Source organism: Pollachius pollachius (genome assembly GCF_949987615.1).
Source record: "Pollachius pollachius genome assembly, chromosome: 17".
In the NCBI taxonomy this organism is placed as follows: domain Eukaryota; kingdom Metazoa; phylum Chordata; class Actinopteri; order Gadiformes; family Gadidae; genus Pollachius; species Pollachius pollachius.
The window spans coordinates 3,999,819-4,020,674 of record NC_136950.1 but is presented as its reverse complement, the minus strand read 5'-3'; the positions used below and the strand labels follow the sequence as shown (position 1 = coordinate 4,020,674).

The 20,856-nt window shown below is 40.7% G+C and overlaps 1 protein-coding gene across 1 annotated transcript; it reads right to left on the bottom strand.

Annotated features, from left to right (window-relative positions):
- Positions 1–2,869: 2,869 nt before the first annotated feature.
- LOC307088631 (uncharacterized protein) lies at positions 2,870–17,574 on the bottom strand (the record flags this gene model as incomplete). Its single annotated transcript, XM_079754582.1, has 13 exons — positions 2,870–3,121; positions 3,229–3,330; positions 6,446–6,882; positions 10,302–10,348; positions 10,525–10,698; positions 11,318–11,491; positions 11,952–12,125; positions 12,610–12,783; positions 13,265–13,438; positions 13,932–14,105; positions 14,608–14,781; positions 15,277–15,450; positions 15,815–17,574. The coding sequence occupies 13 exons, from the start codon at positions 17,572–17,574 to the stop codon at positions 2,870–2,872; spliced, it is 3,990 nt and encodes a 1,329-aa protein (XP_079610708.1).
- Positions 17,575–20,856: the final 3,282 nt, after the last annotated feature.

Sequence of the window (20,856 nt, the reverse complement as noted above, 5' to 3'; positions counted from 1 at the left end):
CTTCATCTGGAGCCCGTTGTCATGTTTTAACCAGCCTGTTGCAAGTCCAAGTCCAAGTCCCTGTGGGCCAGCAAGGGGAGACAAAGGTATATGATAGGTATAAGATTTCAGTTGTATATTATCCAGTTTATACGCAGGTATTTTAATACAGTGCGCTTGGCCTCATGTGCCTAGCCTCAAATGTTAGGCCCTGTACACAGGAACTCTCTGGGGACCCTCTCATGTTGATTAAATATTCACACACTTTAACAAATAAACTATTGGGTAACACTATTCCTACTAGGGTAAAAACTAGTTAATGCAAATGCCAAATTTAAACCAATCATACTTACAATTGGGATATGTGCTTTTGCCTGTGCTCAACAGTGTTTGAAAGCTCAGTTAACAATATCCTTTCTGTGAAATAACCTTCTTGTTTGATGTCTGGCCTTGGGGTATTTGATATTATATATAACTAGAGTTATATTTGTCTAGAGACAAATGTCAGGATATGTTTGTCATACTTACATCCCATCAACAGAATATCAGGACTTACACGCGTGTCTGAAAGCAGCTAGTGTGTGAGTATTTGATTACATTACAAAATTAGTCAATTTATGGTAACTGTAATGGTATGTTATGTTATGGTAATTGTTCAATGGAAAGGCTAGTATACAATGCATGCAAATCAATTATTAAATAGCTTTTACTATTATTCAGGGCTGAAAAGTGCATTGACATTTTAAAATGCAAGGCAATGGTTACTTGAAAATAATAATCATCATTGAGATTAGATACTCTTCCAGTGTCCTGGCCAACACAGGCATCTGTAGCTTACAGTTACACATAGCATACACCGAAAACATTAGAAAAATACAACAACTAAAACAGTCCGCAGGGGGGAGGGGAGATATCAATATCGCAAGACATTTCGGAAGGCTCAAGGAGGAGCGTAATATTAAGTTTGAGCAACAAAGTGTATAGACATTTCGGGAGGCTCAAGGAGGAGGGTAATATTTCATTTGAGCAACAAAGTGGTCTTGTGGTGGACTCCATAGACATAATTCACCATACTGTGATATTGACATGTTTTCGTTTTGTTATTGCGACACTGTCTCTTTAAGATCACATGACTTGTGTGTTGATATGCCGGTCGGCGCGATGTTTGAATTTAACGTTTTTTTTGTGACAAAATGAACGACCTGCTGTTGCTTGTCGAGGTGAGAAATTGTCTCTTCCCTTCTTTTATCGCTACAGTCTATAGACATAACGTCTTACCTGGGAAAGTTTGTCGAAGGCAGAGCCGTTATGTTTAAAAACATAACGTCTTACCTGGGCAAGTGTCTCTGCGGTGTGTGCGAGTGCGTGTGTGTTCTTACCTACGTGTGTGTCGATGGCGGAGCCATTATGTTTTTAAAAACATAATGTCTTACATGGGCGAGTGTCGCTGCGGTGTATGGCAGCCGAGTTTGCCACAATTCGCCTTCAATTAACGGCTTTCTGACCAGCATTACGCCGTATTCAACGCCGTTCTGCCCAACTTCACGCCGTATTCATACTTTACAGTCACGTGACTACCATGGCTACCTGGAGTGAGGGTGTGTGTGAGGGGTGGGTTCAAATCCCTCCACTGCCAGTAAATCTTTTGCTTTGAATCAGAATTTTGAACTGAAATTAAAGAAGTCTCCTAATCTGTGGTAGTTGGTCCGAGCAATGCAAGCCATCAAAGTATTTCTTAATTTGGCTCGACCGGGATTTGAACCCGGGACCTCTCGAACCCTAAGCGAGAATCACAGAGACTAGACCAAAGAGACACGTAGAACTACAAGGCATGGGTCAATTCTGAAACTGGTCCAATGATAAACAATAGCTCGACCCATTGTTCAAATAATCTTTCTTCATTTGGACCCTATTAAAGAAGGAAAAGTCAAAATATTGACAGGCTGTTCTCCATCGTTTCTGCTTGTGAGCGCACCAAGTGGAAGACCCTAGATCCATTTTGAATACTGGATCCATGCAAGACTGAACCCCCTTAGGTCAGCCCTGTATAGAGCATTTACACACCGTGATCAGCTCTGCTTGATACTGCTGTACAGACAGAGCACTGTTACCTTTGACCTCTCCTTGTGTTGACACACAGACACACACACACACACTCACACACACACACACACACACACACACACACACACACACACACACACACACACACACATTTAAATGCTTTTATTTGGATCAAATTTACAAGAGAAACAGATCCAAACATTTTGGGAAGAAATATTGATAATGTAAAAGGTTCGAAGCTTACTTGCCTTTACAAGACCTACATGATAAGTTGATAAGATATTACACTGAACACTAATGTATAAACCAAACATCTTTGTCTCCAGATTTGCATACTACCTGTCTGAATCTGAATCTGAAATGGTGGTTGAAACAGAGCAAAATGTTGCCAATCTTTTGGCTTACTTCTTATGTAACCCCGCCAACCGCAGTACTCTAACCAATTTTTTGTGGATATGACCTAAGGTTCCAAAGATTAAAGATATAAGTTTGCATTGTTAACCTAGTTGGCATATACGACTCACCAGTGGCTGGTATTTCAGTAACTTAGAGTAGTAGCAGGTGCATAAACAAATCGAAGCTAGAGCCCACCTCAATAATGAGTACAGTTTTCAGAGTCTCGTTTACAATTACAATGTCTGCAGTGTTTGCTATGTTTTTAAAGTAATCATTGTCAGGTACATTATGATGGAACCAATTAATTTTAACAGCACTATGCTTAAAGGTCTTATGTGTCCTCTGAATGTCCTCTGAAATGGAATAATTAGTTATAACAGAATGAGAAACATAATGATCTGCGTAAGGCAGTGCTGCTACTTCCGCAATTTTAGGCTTGGACAGCGCATGTTTTTTTTCTTGCATGTTTGATCTGTAGATGTTGGGCTGAGTTCTCGTCTTTCAGGATCGCTAGAGCGTAAATCTGCGGGTCCGTTATGATGTTGTCAGTCTGGGGAGCTGTCGCTCCGTCAGGGCCTTGCCAGGAAAGATGTAATCCGATGCGGTGGCAGAGATCGTTGAGATCCAGCCAGTCGGAGTGCACTCTGAATCCGGCGGCCTTGATGTTGAGTTTTCCATTTTGCTTCAATATGAACCCGGGGAACTGGGGTTAATTCTGGGAAGGGATGGGTATCTTGCGCCGTTGTACAGTAGGTGTAGAATCAATGATTTTCGTGCCAGCCCCTTAACCGTCAGGTCGTCATTATTGAGCATGTTCAGCAAAAGACCTATCCTGGAGGAGTTAAAGAGCCATTCAAGGTTTGGGACTCCACGGCCTCCGCTCTTGCGCAGCTGAAAGAGAATGTCCAAGGTTGTGCGGCTATTTAGAGTGATTTCCTCACACGGTTCACTGTTTCATTGTTCATCGTTGGCAGGTTTTGTTGTGAAATGTGTACATTGTGGAACAGATGCTGGATTTTGGCTACTGCAATCTGCTTGATAGCCTCGATTTTTATGTGTACAGGGAGGGGAGCAGAGTCAATTAGTGTGATTCGATGGATGTACTCTTGACACAACTCTGTGACCTGTTCATCCCAGTCGCCAGCGATATTCAATTTATGTCCTAAATAAGGATAGGTTTCATGCCGGTCATACAGTCGGATGGGTGCTTGCATTATTGTAAAGTTGGGAAGTTTGTCAAGCTTTGCCTTATACCTTCTATTTCCTCCCCTCACTCTTTCATAAAATGCCGCAAATTTTATAAGTTGAATATCCATATTCGACCATCTGATTAACCGTTCTGTATGGAGAAGCATACTGTGAATTAGTTTCATCTCTGGAAGAGATTTATACATCGTCCGCGTAGCCTCGCACCGGGTTCGGGGAGCACACGCCTGCAAACTGGCACATCTATTTCAACCAGGAGTTAACAGCGAGGATGAAATGTATGGCGCTCCATGGGCACCCAGTCTTGATGCCAGTCGTTAACGTATTGGATCGGTCAGTGCTTTCCCACATATAACTTGTATGTAGGAGTTATTGTAGACATCTTAAATAATGTGGACGTATGGCTGTGGCAATCATATTCCATAAGGGTATGTGACATGAAATTATGGGGCAATGTAGGCCTACCAAAGGCGTCACGGAAAAAACTGTGTAAAACTTGGCGAATGAATGTTTAAAAATCGTCGATACCAGTTTTAGACAGAAGACATGCTCATTCATCCCTTGTGTATTTATGTAGGCTTTCTGCTTTGGGGAGAGTATTTCTGTGTCTACTAGCCAGTGGAGGATTTGTGACAGGAGACACTTCATGAATACGTTGTATATTGCCGGTAGTAAGGAGATGTCTCCAAGGGAAGTGGTCAACAGGGATGCTATCCTTTTAGGGATTCTGTGAATCAAAGCCACCTTCCAGTATTCTGGTACTTTGCCGTTATTGAGACATGTGTTAAATATGTTAGTCAGGATTGGTCATGTCGTTTGGCTTTCAACGTTTCGTATGTGACGCCGCCTAGTCCACATGCTTTGTCAATCACCTTTTCGACTTCATTGGTAGTAAATAGCGGTGTGTCGAGTAGTGTATATTCCACTGGTTCTAGTATTCCTGTCCAAGGAGGCGGGTTCAATATACATTCAGATATCTCAGGTGCGCATTTTGAGCTGTAATAGTTTTGCACAGTTTGGACATTATTTGCGCACGCCGGAGCACTAGGGTATTTACTGCCATTGAGAATTATCTGAATTGCTTTAGATTTTCTATTTTCTTGTGCAAGGCATCCTTGAACGCACATTTTGCTGTCGTTACAAGGAACATTGCAAAAAGCAGTAGCCTTAAACCAGCCATGTCAATGTATACTTCCCCTGCATTAACGCTGGCAGTTACAACGGGTGCTGGTAGGGATGTTCACTCCATTACAGCCATGTCGGCCATCGTGCACACACACACACACACACAGTCAGGATTTTTCCCTTGTTTTTTTCCTTCCTCATATTGTTTCACCCTTTACAGGAAGGTGTTCATAAAAGTGCCAAGGTACGTTGGCACGCTCTCTCTCACACACACACACACACACACACGTTTCCTTCGCGCTAATCATGTTGGCCAGAAAGTCTTCACCGAGGTAGATTCACTGCCCCCTAGTGGCTCCACGTGCAATATCTAATAATACATGGTTTTGATTAACAGACACATATCTTACTATTTAGTAGTTTATCTGAATGATTTTAAACACTACTAACAGTGGATACTGATAAATGTGATTAAGGAACAGTTATGGGTTAGACAGTGAATACAGATATAGGTGATTCAGGAGCAGGTAGGGGTTAGACAGTGAATACAGATATGATTAAGTAGCAGGTAGGGGTTAGACAGTGAATACAGATACATGTGATTAAGGAGCAGGTAGGGGTTAGACAGTGAATACAGATACATGTGATTCAGGAGCAGTTAGGGGTTAGACAGTGAATACAGATATATGTGAGTACAGATACATTTGGATCCATTGAGATGTACATAAACTTTATTGTTTCTAACAAATACAAAACATAAACAGAGGCACATAGCTTTATTAACTGTTCTGTTAATGTGCTGTTCCCAAGAGAACACAAGGAATCTATATTATTTTGAAAATGTCATTCACAACATGGACATCATAAGCTTTTCCCATCGACCACTTGCATTATGAAGATATTACATCTGCTTTGTTAGGCTTATCAAACTTAAAATACATTTCAGAGCCCTTTATTAGGAAAATATTAATGTAAATATACAAAATATTGAAGTATGTTTTTTATATTTATTTATCATCAATCAATGTTTGAAACACATTCTACATTAGAAATTAAACCTTTGTCCAATCTGCTTAACTCAATGATGCTGAACCTTTCAGAAGCCCAATAACATGCAGCATTTGGAGTACAGTGAAGTATTTCAATCAAACACCAAGTGTTATATTTCCACTGAACAAGTTGACCCCTCAGAGCAGCAACAGCTGCTGTTAAACAACCCGATGCACTACATGTACGTCCATGGGTCCACAGGTACTCAAACGTCTGGTCCTAACAGCAGGTCAACATCAGGACTGTGAGGGCCCCCCCAGACTCAAGTGGCCCCCTTTAAGCTGACGCAGCGCTCAGGCACACAGGCACACAGTCCAGCTGAATACAGGGAGGGCCTAGAGATAAACCACTGAGATCACTGGTGTTACCTGCTGCTTCCCACCGGCACACAGACCTGCTGTGTGTTTAGATCCATGAATGTGCGTGTGTGTGTGCGTGTGTATTTATAGATTTTTATGTGGGTTTGTATTTATAGATTTGCGTGTATGTCTATGTGTTGCTACAATGAACACAAAGACACTGAGGAAACCTTCTTCCATAAAACAAACCCAGGGAGGAGGTCCTCCTGGGTGAAGGTGGACTGGAAGGTGTGGATGTGTTTCAGTTTGTCTGAGGAACCTCCTACATCTGGGGACACTCTGTAGAAGGACAGACTGCCAGCATGCTGGTCCAGATACACTCCTACTCTGTTAGATTGATAATGGTGGAGACATATGGGAGCTAGGTGTAAAGAAGAAAAAGTGTGATAGGCAGCGTAACCAAGATCACAACAAAGAAGACCCCAGGACTTCTTGTTCGATCCAAGCGCGCTGTCATCACCCCGTCCTCTTCTTGTGATTCCTCTGTATGTGACACCTATAAAAACGTCTTTCTCCCTCTCTACCTCCCAGTAACAGCGGCCAGTCAGACCCTCTCTACACAACACCTGGAGCTGGGAGTCAAATCTCTCTGGGTGATCAGGATATGACTGCTTATTTTTAACCAGTTTCACCTTTCTGTGGTCCTTAGACAGAGAGAGTTGTCTGTGTGCTGTGTTTGGGTCCAGCGTGAGTTTGCAGCCATCTGACAGGAGAACAAGAAATGATTAGACGGCTAAACCATTATTATTAACTCAATCATCATTATTAATAATAGAGGTTTTGCGCTCGCTCAACCTCTAGTTGTAATTAAACCCATAGCAATAATGTGGAAACCCCAGTCAAAAATGTAATAAATTTCTGAGTGCATAATATAATAATGTTATCTTGTTATAATGATTATTATGTGCTATGTCTAACTCAGGGGCATGAATTAAATACAAATAATTATAATAATAATTAAACGGGGGCCAAGCCTAATGAAGATCTTTTAGACCCTAACAGACCATTAAAACACTAAAGCAGACCATTAAGACCTTAACAGATAATTAAGACCCTGACAGAGCATTAAGACCTTAACAGACCATTAAGACCCTGACAGAGCATTAAGACCCTGACAGAGTATTAAGACCCTGACAGAGCATTAAGACCTTAACAGACCATTAAGAGCCTGACAGAGCATTAAGACCCTGACAGAGCATTAAGACCTTAACAGACCATTAAGACCCTGACAGAGCATTAAGACCCTGACAGAGCATTAAGAGCCTGACAGAGCATTAAGACCTTAACAGACCATTAAGAGCCTGACAGAGCATTAAGACCCTGACAGAGCATTAAGACCTTAACAGACCATTAAGACCTTAACAGACCATTAAGACCCTGACAGACCATTAAGACCCTGACAGACCATTAAGACCCTGACAGAGCATTAAGACCCTGACAGACCATTAAGACCTTAACAGACCATTAAGACCTTAACAGACCATTAAGACCCTGACAGACCATTAATACTCTGACAGACCATTAAGACCTTAACAGACCATTAAGACCCTGACAGACCCTTAAGACCCTGACAGACCATTAAGACCTTAAAAAGACCATTAAGACCCTGACAGACCATTAAGACCTTAACAGAGCATTAAGACCCTGACAGAGCATTAAGACCCTGACACAGACAATGTAGAGTCTGATGCAGATCGTTAATATATTTTTTGTTGGCATACGGTTGACAGTGCTGGGATAGCATCAGCTTGGATCTGGTGATGCGCGAATAGACTTTCATGACCATGCATCAAGAAGCTGAGGAGTTATGCGTGTTTAACAGTTTCAATTGATTGCTGTAGCGCCCCCTATCTTCCTATTTAGATGAACTTACGCTCGGTTAACCTTGACCTATGTTTTTTTACATCAGGGTTGGTGATGATTGCCCTAGGTTAACCCTGACTTTAGGCACCTAACGATGATTGGGCTTATTTGGCTGTCCAGCCGCCATTTTGTTATATGTTATGGGTTCAAAAGGAAGATTTGTTCAACATGAGGAGAGAAAAATGTCTACAAGATGTCATGACTATAGCTGAAAGGGGTCAGGAAATGGCCATCCAAAGTTAGCATTTTTAGTTAATTGCTAATTGGGTTAAGTTAACCCCGCCTTTTGGCGATAAATTACATTTGGGCGATTTTGAGACTCTGGCGGCCGTGTTGTTTTGCCAATCGTCTTCATCATACTTGAGCAGAACTTTAGTCCAAAAGCCACTAAGTTGGACTCAAATCAAACATTCCGTCTAGGAACTGTGGTCGTTTCAGTCACAGGCCACGCCCATTTTGATGCCTCGCCCAAACCGAAAGAAAGTGGAACAACTTTTATATTGGACTCAAGATCCTAAGAGTCCATCTTGATGTCGATGTAAGGATTTACGCGTGAAACCACACCCTTTTTAGAAGTCAATGGTTCCTGGGGGTTTTATTTTTTTATAGTCGGGTTGAAGTAATTGATCCATAGATGATATGTTCTAAAGGATTTTTGTCTGAATGTCAAAGGGGTCACAAGATACGCTTGTTCAAAGTTTGCATTTTCGGACGATTGCTATTGCACCACCTTTGGGCCAATCAGTGTAGCCTCTACAGCTGAAGAAAGTTTCATAAAAAGTGTGTGGGATGATTACTTGCGAGCGGTAAGTGACACGTCGCACCAGTTACTCAAGTTAGTCACGTTCGCATGTGCCAAGCAGCCTGCAGCTCACACACACACAGCACGCGTGAACGCATACACACACCGCGCACACGCACATGCACACCGCATACACACTGCACACACGCACATGCGCACGAACATAAACGTAAACGCACACACACGCGCACACGCACACACACACACCGCATGTCAAGACAAAGGCAGCGACACAAACACGGAAACACACACACACACATGTGCAAACACACACTCACACGCACGCACGCGCACACACCGCACGTCAAGACAAAGGCAGCGACACACTCGCCGAGGTAAGAACACACACACAAGCGCACACACCGCAGCGACACTCGCCCAGGTAAGACGTCATGTTTTTAAACATAACTGCTCCGTCATCGACACACATGCACACGCACACAATGCAGCAACACTCGCCCAGGTAAGACGTTAAGAAAATGATTGAGTTGGAGTGTTCCTGCCCCGAAGTGTGTTCGCACATGGCCAGCTCTACACTGCCTTTAGCAGAGGCAATCGTGCCAGAGGTGTAAGGGTGTTTGTAGGAGACAACAAGGACGGCCTGACAGACAACATTCTAGTGAACAACCTCTAGTGATAATAATAATGCAACATATTCATTAAATTGGCTGGTGGGTGGAGTTCATTGGGATAGGCCAGTCAGAACAGGTGAGTTTTGATGGAGGTTTTAAACGAGGGGAGAGACTCTATGGTACTGATTGAAAGTGGAAGAGAGTTCCAGAGGCGAGGGGCAGAGCGGCTGAATGCTCTGAGCCGCATCGTGAGGGAGAGGAGGGAGAGGAAGAGGATATTTTATCTCAAAGGTGATGCGAAGGATAAGGTCAATAAGATACGTTTCCATGTTACTACCACCCACGCACCAACTCATGCAGGCAGGCAGGCAGGCAGGCAAGCATGCACATTATCAGATTTTTTTTTTCCTTGTTTATTCCATTTACATTGTTTACATTGTTTACTCCATTTAGACTTTTGAACTCTGTTCAAATCTTTTCGCTTAATTTAAGCTATTCCCCATTTCTATACGTCTTAAATCTTTTCGCTTGATTTAAGCCATTCCACATTTCTATACGTCTTAAGCTAAGTGGGTTTACTAAAACATATTTTCAACCTCACTTTGCACTGCAGCATTCACCGCATTTAGTGCAGGAAATGAAAAGTAACATTAGTAACATAATAATCATCATTCATGAATAATAATATAACACCTATTTCATTTTATAAAAGTAGGATTCATTGTTATTGTGATCATGTACATTTTTATACCCATAAGATACATGATGTCAGCCATCATCTTCATTACCAGTAGGATCTGATTGAACGGACATCACTTCCTGCTGTGGATGGACTTTCAATCTCAATAGTTAGTGGGTGTTGTGATGAATCAAACAGACACTTACATTTCTTTAGAGCTGGTTTAAGTCTCCACACTCCACCTAGCTCCACACTGGAATGGAAACAAAGTGAGAGCAGCATGTTGAAACATTCACCATCATCATCTGCTGTCTCATCACTTTCTACACAACACAAGATACAGCTGCCTTTTCAAACCACTTCATCTAGCAGCGGGTTGAATCCCTTGAGGAGACATTATCCCTGAGTGGTGAGCTGTCCTCTCCAAACCTGAGAGTGTCCAGTTTCCAGCGTGGATCCTCCAGTCCAGCAGAGAGCAGCGCAGCTCCAGAGTCTCCTGGGTGATTGTAGCTCAGGTCCAGCTCTCTCAGATGGGAGGGGTTGGAGCTCAGAGCTGAGGCCAGAGAAGCACAGCCTTCCTGTGTGACCAGGCAGCCAGACAACCTACACACACACACACAATTTATTTATTATATCTGGATGAGAATAGTTCATACTCAGGTAGAGAGGTTTATAAAGTATTCATTCCAGATGAAGGACAACTAAAATCTTTATGATTATATTTAGCTCACAGCACGGCTAGAGCCTCATCACCATGTCTACACTAATGACGACTCCTACTACGATTTACATAACATATAAAATCCAGACAGCAACCTCTTACCCTTACCCTCACACCAGCTGGCCAGAGTAACTTATCATGCATAAAATACATAACATACAGACAGCAACCCCTAACCCTCATACCAGCTTGCTGGCGTTCTGTCAGTTAGAATAACCTCTTCACTCATAACAGACAGACAGGATAGCAAAAGTAAACAACTCCCCTTCAAACTAGCAAAGAATTGCAAAGATTTCTTCCTGAAATCCTCGTCCTCTAAAGTGTTGTTACTCCTCTGTCATGTCATCCCCCTATCTGTGATCCATTGGCACGGTGACCCTAGCTTACAAATGAATATTGATGAATAATAATTATCTGTTATTTTAGATGACAACCCACCAAGTCCTGGATCATCCCTACATATTAAACAAACCCAAAGACACATTAAACCCTAACCCTGACCTGAGAGTTTCCAGTGTGCAGCATGGACTCCCCAGTCCAGCAGAGAGCAGCTTCACTCCTGAATCCTGCAGATCATTGGTACTCAGGTCCAGCTCTCTCAGACTGGAGGAGTTGGAGCTGAGAACTGAGGCCAGAGCTTCACAGCATCTCTCTGACAGATCACAGCCATTTAGCCTTCACACAAAATAAACAGAAAATTGTTACTCTGTTTAAAATAATTTACATCTTTAACTTTTCCTTTATAAATAAAATATGTTTTGCCATTGCGTTTTCCCATCATTAAGTGTTTAGCAAAACTTATAATTAAAATTCCCCTAAGAAGAAAAAGGTTTAAGAAGAAGCTTTTATTAAACTTTACTTAATAATTTTAAAGTGGACCTTAATGTCGGACTATAAATGATAATGAGTGGAACAAGAATGTAAAACAACACGCCATACTCCATAATTAACTAACGGTAAGGATATGATGCATAACTAATGCTTTCATGGCAACAACAATATAAATATGTTGAGCTATTCATTTGAAAGCTATATATTTAGTGATGTTAATTTTTTCTTTATGTATGTTAATGTGTTAAAAATCGTATAATTCAGAGGTTGTGGTGTAACTTTTGGCACATTGGGTAAAACTGACCTGAGAGTTTCCAGTGTACAGTGTGAACTCCCCAGTCCAGCGGAGAGCAGCTTCACTCCTGAATCCTGCAGATCATTGGTACTCAGGTCCAGCTCTCTCAGACTAGAGGAGTTGGAGCTGAGAACTGAGGCCAGAACTTCACAGCATCTCTCTGACAGATGACAGCCAGTCAGCCTTCACACAAAATAAACAGCAACTTGTTACTGTGTTTAAAATAATTTACATCTTTAACTTTTCCTTAATGAAAGAAATGGATGTTTTTCCATTGCGTTTTCCTATCATAAAGTGTTAATGATGAGTTGTCAAAAGATGAACAAATATTTAGCAAAACCTATAATAATGGTTCCCCTAAGAAAAAAACAGTTTTAAGAAGAAGCTGTTAATAAACTTTACTAAATAACTTTAAAGTGGACCTTACTGTTAGAATATAGATGATAATGAGTAGAATAAGAATGTAAAACAACAAACCATATTCCATAATTAACTAACGGTAAGGATATGATGCACAAATAATGCTTTCATGGCAAAAACAATATAAATATGTTGAGTTATTCATGTTAAAGCTACATATTTAGTGAAGTGAATTTTTCTTTTATGGTTAAAGGTCTTCTAATTTAGAGGTTGTGGTGTAACTGTTTGCACATTGAATAAAACTTACCTGAGAGTTTCCAGTGTACAGTGTGGAATCCCCAGTCCAGCAGAGAGCAGCTTCACTCCTGAATCCTGCAGATAATTGGTGCTCAGGTCCAGCTCTCTCAGACTAGAGGAGTTGGAGCTGAGAACTGAGGCCAGAGCTTCACAGCATCTCTCTGAGAGCTGACAGCCATTCAGCCTTCACACAAAATAAACAGAAACTTGTTACTGTGTTTAAAATAATTTTCATCTTTTACTTTTCCTTAATAAAGAGATGTTTTGCCATTGTGTTTTCCTATCATTTAGTGTTAATGATGAGTTGTCAAAAGATGTACAAATATTTAGCAAAACCTATAATTTAAATTCTCCTAAGAAAAAAAAGTTTTAAGAAGAAGCTGTTATTAAACTTTATTAAATAACTTTAAAGTGAACCTTACTGTCAGAATATAGATGATAATGAGTAGAATGTAAAACAACACACCGTATTCCATAATGAACTAACGGTAAGAATATGATGTACTACAAATTCTTTCATGGCAACAACAATATAAATATGTTGAGTTATTCATGTGAAAGCTAAATATTTAGTGATGTGAATTTTTCTTTTATTGATGTTAATCTGTTAAATCTTCTAATTTAGAGGTTGTGGTGTAACTGTTTGCACATTAGGTAAAACTGACCTGAGAGTTTCCAGTGTACAGTGTGGACTCCCCAGTCCAGCAGAGAGCAGCTTTACTCCTGAATCCTGCAGATCATTGGTACTCAGGTCCAGCTCTCTCAGACTAGAGGAGTTGGAGCTGAGAACTGAGGCCAGAGCTTCACAGCATCTCTCTGAGAGCTGACAGCCATTCAGCCTTCAAACAACATGAGCAGGAACTTGTTACTGAGTTTAAAATAATTTAAATATTATACTTTTCCTTAATAAATAACAGAGATGTTTTGCCATTGCGTTTTCCTATCATTAAGTGTTATTGATGAGTTGTCAAAAGATGTACAACTATTTAACAAAACCTATCATTTTAATTCCCCTAAGAAAAAAACAGTTTGAGGAAGAAGCTGTTTGTAAACTTTACTAAATAACTTTAAAGTGGACCTTACTGTCAGAATATAAATGATGAGTAGAATAAGAATGTAAAACAACACACCATATACCATAATTAACTAACTGTAAGGATATGATGCACAACTAATGCTTTCATGGCAACAGCAATATAAACATGTTGAGTTATTCATGTGAAAGCTATATATTTAGTGAAGTGAATTTTTTCTTTTATGTCTGTTAATCTGTTAAAAGTCTTCTAATTTAGAGGTTGTGTTGTAACTGTTTTCACATTGAGTAAAACTGACCTGAGAGTTTCCAGTGTACAGTGTGGACTCCCCAGTCCAGCAGAGAGCAGCTTCACTCCTGAATCCTGCAGATCATTGGTACTCAGGTCCAGCTCTCTCAGACTAGAGGAGTTGGAGCTGAGAACTGAGGGCAGAGCTTCACAGCATCTCTCTGATAAATGGCAGCCAGTCAGCCTTCACACAAAAAATAAACAGAAACTTGTTACTGTGTTTAAAATAATTAACATCTTTTACTTTTCCTTAATAAATACAGGAGATGTTCTGCCATTGCGTTTTCCTATCATAAAGTGTTAATGATGAGTTGTCAAAAGATGTACAAGTATTTAACAAAACTTATAATTAAAATTCCCCTAAGAAAAAAACAGTTTTAAGAAGAAGCTGTTATTAAACTTTACTAAATAACTTTAAAGTGGACCTTACTGTTAGAATATAAATGATAATGAGTAGAATAAGAATGTAAAACAACAAACTATATTCCCTAATTAACTAACAGTAAGGATATGATGCACAACTAATGCTTTCATGGCAACAACAATATAAATACTGTATGTTGAGTTATTCATGTGAAAGCTATATATTTAGTGATGTGAATTTTTATTTTATGTATGTTAATCTGTTCAAAGTCTTCTAATTCAGAGGTTGTGGTGTAACTGTTTTCACATTGAGTAAAACTGACCTGAGAGTTTCCAGTGTACAGTGTGGACTCCCCAGTCCAGCAGAGAGCAGCTTTACTCCTGAATCCTGCAGATCATTGGTACTCAGGTCCAGCTCTCTCAGACTAGAGGAGTTGGAGCTGAGAACTGAGGCCAGAGCTTCACAGCATCTCTCTGACAGATTACAGCCATTCAGCCTTCACACAAAATAAACAGAAACTTGTTACTGTGTTTAAAATAATTTACATCTTTAACTTTTCCTTAATAAATAAAAGAGATGTTTTGCCGTTGCGTTTTCCTATCATTAAGTGTTAATGATGAATTGTCAAAAGATGTACAAATATTTAGCAAAACCTATAATTAAAATTTCCCTAAGGAAAAAAACTGATTTAAGAAGAAGCTGTTAATAAATTTTACTAATAACTTTAAAGTGGACCTTACTGTCAGAATATAAATGATGATTAGAATAGGAACGTAAAACAACACACCATATTTCATAATTAACTAACGGTAAGGATATGATGCACAACTAATGCTTTCATGGCAACAATAATATAAATATGTTGAGTTATTCATGTGAAAGCTATATATTTAGTGAAGTGTATTTTTTTTCTTTTATGTATGTTGAAGTGTTAAAAGTCTTCTTATTTAGAGGTTGTGGTGTAACTGTTTGCACATTGGGTAAAACTGACCTGAGAATTTCCAGTGTACATTGTGGACTCCCCAGTCCAGCAGAGAGCAGCTTCACTCCTGAATCCTGAAGATCATTGTTACTCAGGTCCAGCTCTCTCAGACTAGAGGCGTTTGAGCTGAGAACTGAGGCCAGAGCTTCACAGCATCTCTCTGACAGATGACAGCCATTCAGCCTTCACACAAATAAACAGGTACATTTGCTGAACTATTTTAGTATTGAGTGGATGGTGTTGTGTGTATTGTAATAAATGTTAGTAGTGAACATTCAGAGATATTTTGTATGTTATTCTTACTTTTCTTTTCTAGTATTATGTATATTGTGTTATGTATTGTAATACATATTAATATTTAAACTTCAGAGATGCTTTGTATGTTAGTATAACTTTTATATTCTAGTATTATGTGTATTGTGTTGTGTACTGTTGAACATGTTATTAATGAACCTGTAGATATGTTTTGTATAATATGATAATTTTTATATTCTGCTTGTATGTATATTGCGTTGTGAATTGTAATACATGTTATTAGTGAACCTACAGATATGTTTTGGATGCTTTGAACACTGGCAGAAGCCTAAGAAGACCCTCCTTAGAAGCAGAGTATTTCTTCAGGTCAAACACGTCCAGCTCCTCTTCTGACAGTAATATGAAGACCAGAGCTGACCACACAGCAGAGGAGAGAGATTCTTCAGAGATACGTCCTGTAGACAGGTACTTTCGGATCTCCTCCCCTAGAGAACAATCGTTCAGCTCATTCAGGCAGTGGAATAGATTAATGCTTTTCTCAGAAGAGAGATCTCCACGTATCTTCTCCTTGATGTAATGAACTGTTCTCTTGGTCTGTGAGCTACTCCTTGTATGTCCGAGCAGACCTTGAAGGATAATCTGATTGCTCTCCAGAGAGAGGCCCAGTAGGAAGCGGAGGAACATGTCTAGGTGTCCGTTCTCACTCTGTAAGGCCTTGTCTACAGCACACTTGTTAAGGAGCTTGAACTTGGATCTCCTCCTTACCAGAGTAGACCAGAATGTCCTGGGTTTTTCTTCTGAGAGCAGATTGACCCCAGTGTCGCTGAAGGACAGAAAGACATAAAGGGCAGCCAGAAACTCCTGGATGCTGAGATGGACAAAGCAGAAAACCTTGTCCTGGTACAGCCCACACTCCTCTTTAAAGATCTGGGTGAAGACTCCTGAGTACACTGAGGCTGCTCTGATATCAATGCCACATTCTGACAGGTCTGCCTCATAGAAGATCAGGTTGCCTTTCTCCAGATGGTTAAAAGCCAATTTTCCCAGAGAAACAATGATCTCCCTGCTCTCTGAACTCCAGTATGGATCAGTTTCAGCTCCCCCATGATACTTTCTGTCCCCCTGTATGGACTGAACCCACAGGAAGTGGATGTACAACTGAGTCACAGTATTGGGCATCTCTTCTGCTCTCTGGGAATTTTTGAAGAAGTCGTCCAGAACCGTAGAGGTGATCCAACAGAAGACTGGGATGTGACACATGATGTGGAGGCTTTGTGATTTCTTGACGTGGGAGATAATTGTGGTGGCCAGCGTCTCCTCTCTGAATCTCTTTCTAAAGTACTCCTCTTTCTGTGGGTTGGTGAACCCTCTCAACTCTGTCACTATGCCGACACACTCAGCAGGGATATGATTGGCTGCCGCAGGGCGTGTGGTTATCCAGATGCGAGCGGAGGGAAGCAGGTCGCCTCTGATGAGGTTTGTCAGCAGCACGTCCACTGAGGTCGGCTCTGTGACATCAGTCAAGATCTGATTGTTCTGGAAGTCCAGAGGAAGTCGGCACTCATCCAGACCATCCAAGATGAAGACAACTTTTAAGTGGTCGTTACTGCAGATTCCTACTTCTTTGGTCTCATTTAAAAAGTGACAAAGAAGTTCCACCAAGCTAAACTCTTTCACCCTCAGTAAATTCAGCTCTCTGAAAGTGAAATAAAAAATGAAGTGTATGTCTTGGTTGCCTTTGCCTTCAGCCCAATCCAGAGTGATCCTGTGTGTTAAGACAGTTTTACCAATGCCGGCCAGCCCAGTTGTTATCAATGTTCTGATTGGTTGACCTTTTCCAAATAAGGGTTTAAAGATGTCTTTACATCTGAGTGGTGTTTCCTCTTTGGCAGGTTTCCTGGAAGCTATTTCAATCAGTCTGACCTCATGTTCCATTTTGACCTCTCCAGTGCCTCTATCTGTGATGACGAGCTCTGTGTAGATCTCATTCAGAGGTCTTGGCTGTCCTGCTTTAGCGATTCCCTCAAATCCACAATTTAACTTCTTCTCCATATAAGACTTGAGTTTATGTTGGCACTGGAAAGATACCTCTCCTAAATTATAAAAAGAAAAAAATAATAAGCATATTTCAAAGCAATATGATAAGGTTAATGACAGTAGAATGATAATTTAATTATACTTTAAAAAGAGTTGCATAACTTGCTAATTAGTTCCATCATTGTTGAGTATCAGTAGCAAGTGACTTGCTAACCTGATATAACGTTATGCAAATATGATTGAATTTAATAGATTTGATTTCCTGTATTCTGGTGCATTTTGGGGATGGCCACTACCCATTACCTACTATTCATTCAGATTCATAGCCTACATCCTGACTTGCAGGGCCTGGACAAGCTTACACTGCATATACAGACCTACTTCATGGCCGAGTCTCAATGTCTACTTCAAATGCAGTTAGAAATAAGGCAGTTAATAAGACAGTTGCTTAATTTTGTTTATATGCTACAGGCCGAAAGACTGTAGAGACTGTAACTTACTTGCTCCTTTTAAGTATAACATTGCTTGGGGAGTCCAATTCTGGTACTGAATTGGGTGGAAAGTGATTACAACTCTCTGCTAGTTAGCAATCTATCTCTTCTCTACATGTAGTTGTGTTGCGCGTATGCTGCTGAGGGAGGTAGCCTATTTGATTTATTCGCTGAATTGTCCAATCATGTGGTGATAACAAAAAAGAAAAGCAATACCATTGGCCTTGGTCGCACACTGGTGCGACCCGAGGGCGAATTTTCTTGCGCCAATGAAAAGCTGGTTCTGCTTGATAGACAGCAAAAGGAGGGCTTTATTTCAAATGACCAATAACTAGCCTAGCCCGAGGATAAACGCTGTGCATTTTTATTGATTTATTTCGTATTGATAATAGTTGATTAATAGTTGGCAGGTATATTCAAGTGAATATTTCACGGAGGGGCGGCGCCCTAGCGCCCTCTATTGACCCACCGCCACTGTACGATATATTATAAATCTCATGTTCTACCTTGTGCGTCAGTGCCACACCATCGCAAGCAATCGACCCCCCATCCCCCTAGAACTGCCCCTGATCTCTCATGATGAATTTTCTAGTGTACTGACCTGGCCTAGAAAAGATAAGTGTTCCTTAATGGTCTTCTAAATCAAAGTATTTATTCTGTTTTAAAAATAAGAGTCTCTTCTCTTTTCAAAATACAAATATATAACTTTTCTGCTTTCATATCTGCTCTCAGTCTCTTACCACTCTCTAGTGTCTTGGCCAGTTCCTCCTGGTTCATCTCCATCAGACAGAGCTTTGTGAAGCCCACCACTCCCTCTATGGCGCCCTCTTACTCAGACTAATGATGGAGTCATGAGATATGACTGTGCAGCTCTGAGAAGGACAAAAGTCACAGACTTAAGTGGAACCTCTTCTTACCTTGTTTCTGTGGATGCTGTTGGAGTACCGAACGTGACATTACTGCGCGGATGTGTGCACCCATCTGTTTAAACACATGCAAACTAAACACATAACGCATAATACAGTCCATGGGGGGCCACATGCATATTATGAACACAAGTCAATAATGATAATGTATAAAATACTGGTAAGAAACGATGTTTGTTAATGTATTGCCGCATATCATTCAATAGACCCACAGCTGCGGCCACAGGACCGCATATCATATGTGTTAAGTTCTCTTTGCCGAAATTTAAATGACTCAGTGTTTCTGAAGCTGTCAAAGAAAACCCTATCCATGTGTGAATTAGGCCTATTACATGGCCATAACCTGAGCCATTTAAAGTTTGAAATGTCATGCATCTGTCTCATCGGAGACTGCAAACACGCTGTCAAAATACCAACTCGTCAAGTTCAAATGCCCTGGCTCTTAAAGGGGATGGGCGATGGCACTCTCATTGGGTTGTTGCATGTTACGCCCAAAACTCACCTACGGGTTTCAGACCAACCCATTTTAGGTTTGGGTCAGGCGCAAGAGTCATTTATTCGCCGTATATTAGCAACAGCGCCAGAGATCCGCCCTCAAAGCTTTTTGCGTTTCACGGTTCTCACTTTCGTATCAGACCGTTAAAAAAGGCCCTACATGTCTAGATCATACACACTATCCATCTATGTCTAGATCTCACACACACACACACACACACACACACACACGTGTGAGTATATGCTTTTTAGGACAATTATTTATTGGACAACTGAATTATCCCAGATTAAAGAGTTTACAAATCAATGTACGGAACCGTTATAACCACAAACCATCAATATTTAACTAATGTTACCAATTAAACTCCACAATAAAGTCCACAACAAAACCAAACTTCCCACACTGCAGTAGACTGAACCTCCAAAAGAAAAGTCAATAGCAAAACCAAACTGACCACACTACATTACAGACTCAGACAGTCCATGAGATGGTTAAAACTCATCCTTTCAGTACTTTATGTTTTAGTCCAAATCGTTTTTCCATTGAAAAAAAAGGTGGTTCCGTCAGTTTCCTGGACCAGAGGAAAGAAGCCTGGATCAACGCCCTCAAACTACACATTGACGTTATGTCCCATGTTCCTTAATTTAAGCAGGTTCTCTCACTGAGATCAGCGTCTCTTTTACACCACTAACCAGGGAATACCAGCCTTGGACTGGAAACAGATTAATTTATTAACAATACTTGAATATGGTAAGAATACATCACCAGTCATCTGAAGAAAACATGAATTCAGGAAACTGTACCTTAGCTTCTGTCAGGGTTCTTGGTTTGTGTTTCATGTGTTGGACTTTTATGTTGGTTTTTCAGTGGTATCTCCTGGGTTTGAACTTCCTGTGTTTGTTTGTAGTCTTCCATGTACTTCGGTTTGGTTTCCCTTGTCTTGTGATTCTGTCTCCACCCCTCATCTGAGTCCCGCCTAGGATCCTATTCCCTGCCCACCTGAGTCAAGTTATTAGTTTGAGGTTGATTGTTGTCTTGCCCAATGTTCTACCTTGTTCCTGCCCACCTGTGTCTTGTGAGTCATGTGTATTTAAGGCGTTGCCTTGGTTCAGTTCCTTGCTCAATCATTTTTCTGTTGTCGCGTGCACCTTGTGTTTCATGTATGTGTCATGCATTTTGGGTCCTCAACCTTAGCAGCAGGCGTGACAGCTTCTCTGTGATGAAATGTGTGCTGCCCGTGTAGTAAGGAAATATAGAAGCACAAATTGAAGGAAAGGCAAGGAAGGAATAAAGAGATTCAGGTTTTCACCAAAATCAAAGAGAAGTGTTTAGAAGTGTGACAGAACATTAACACGGTTCTCAAGGTTCTGAGAGTAAAGATTGA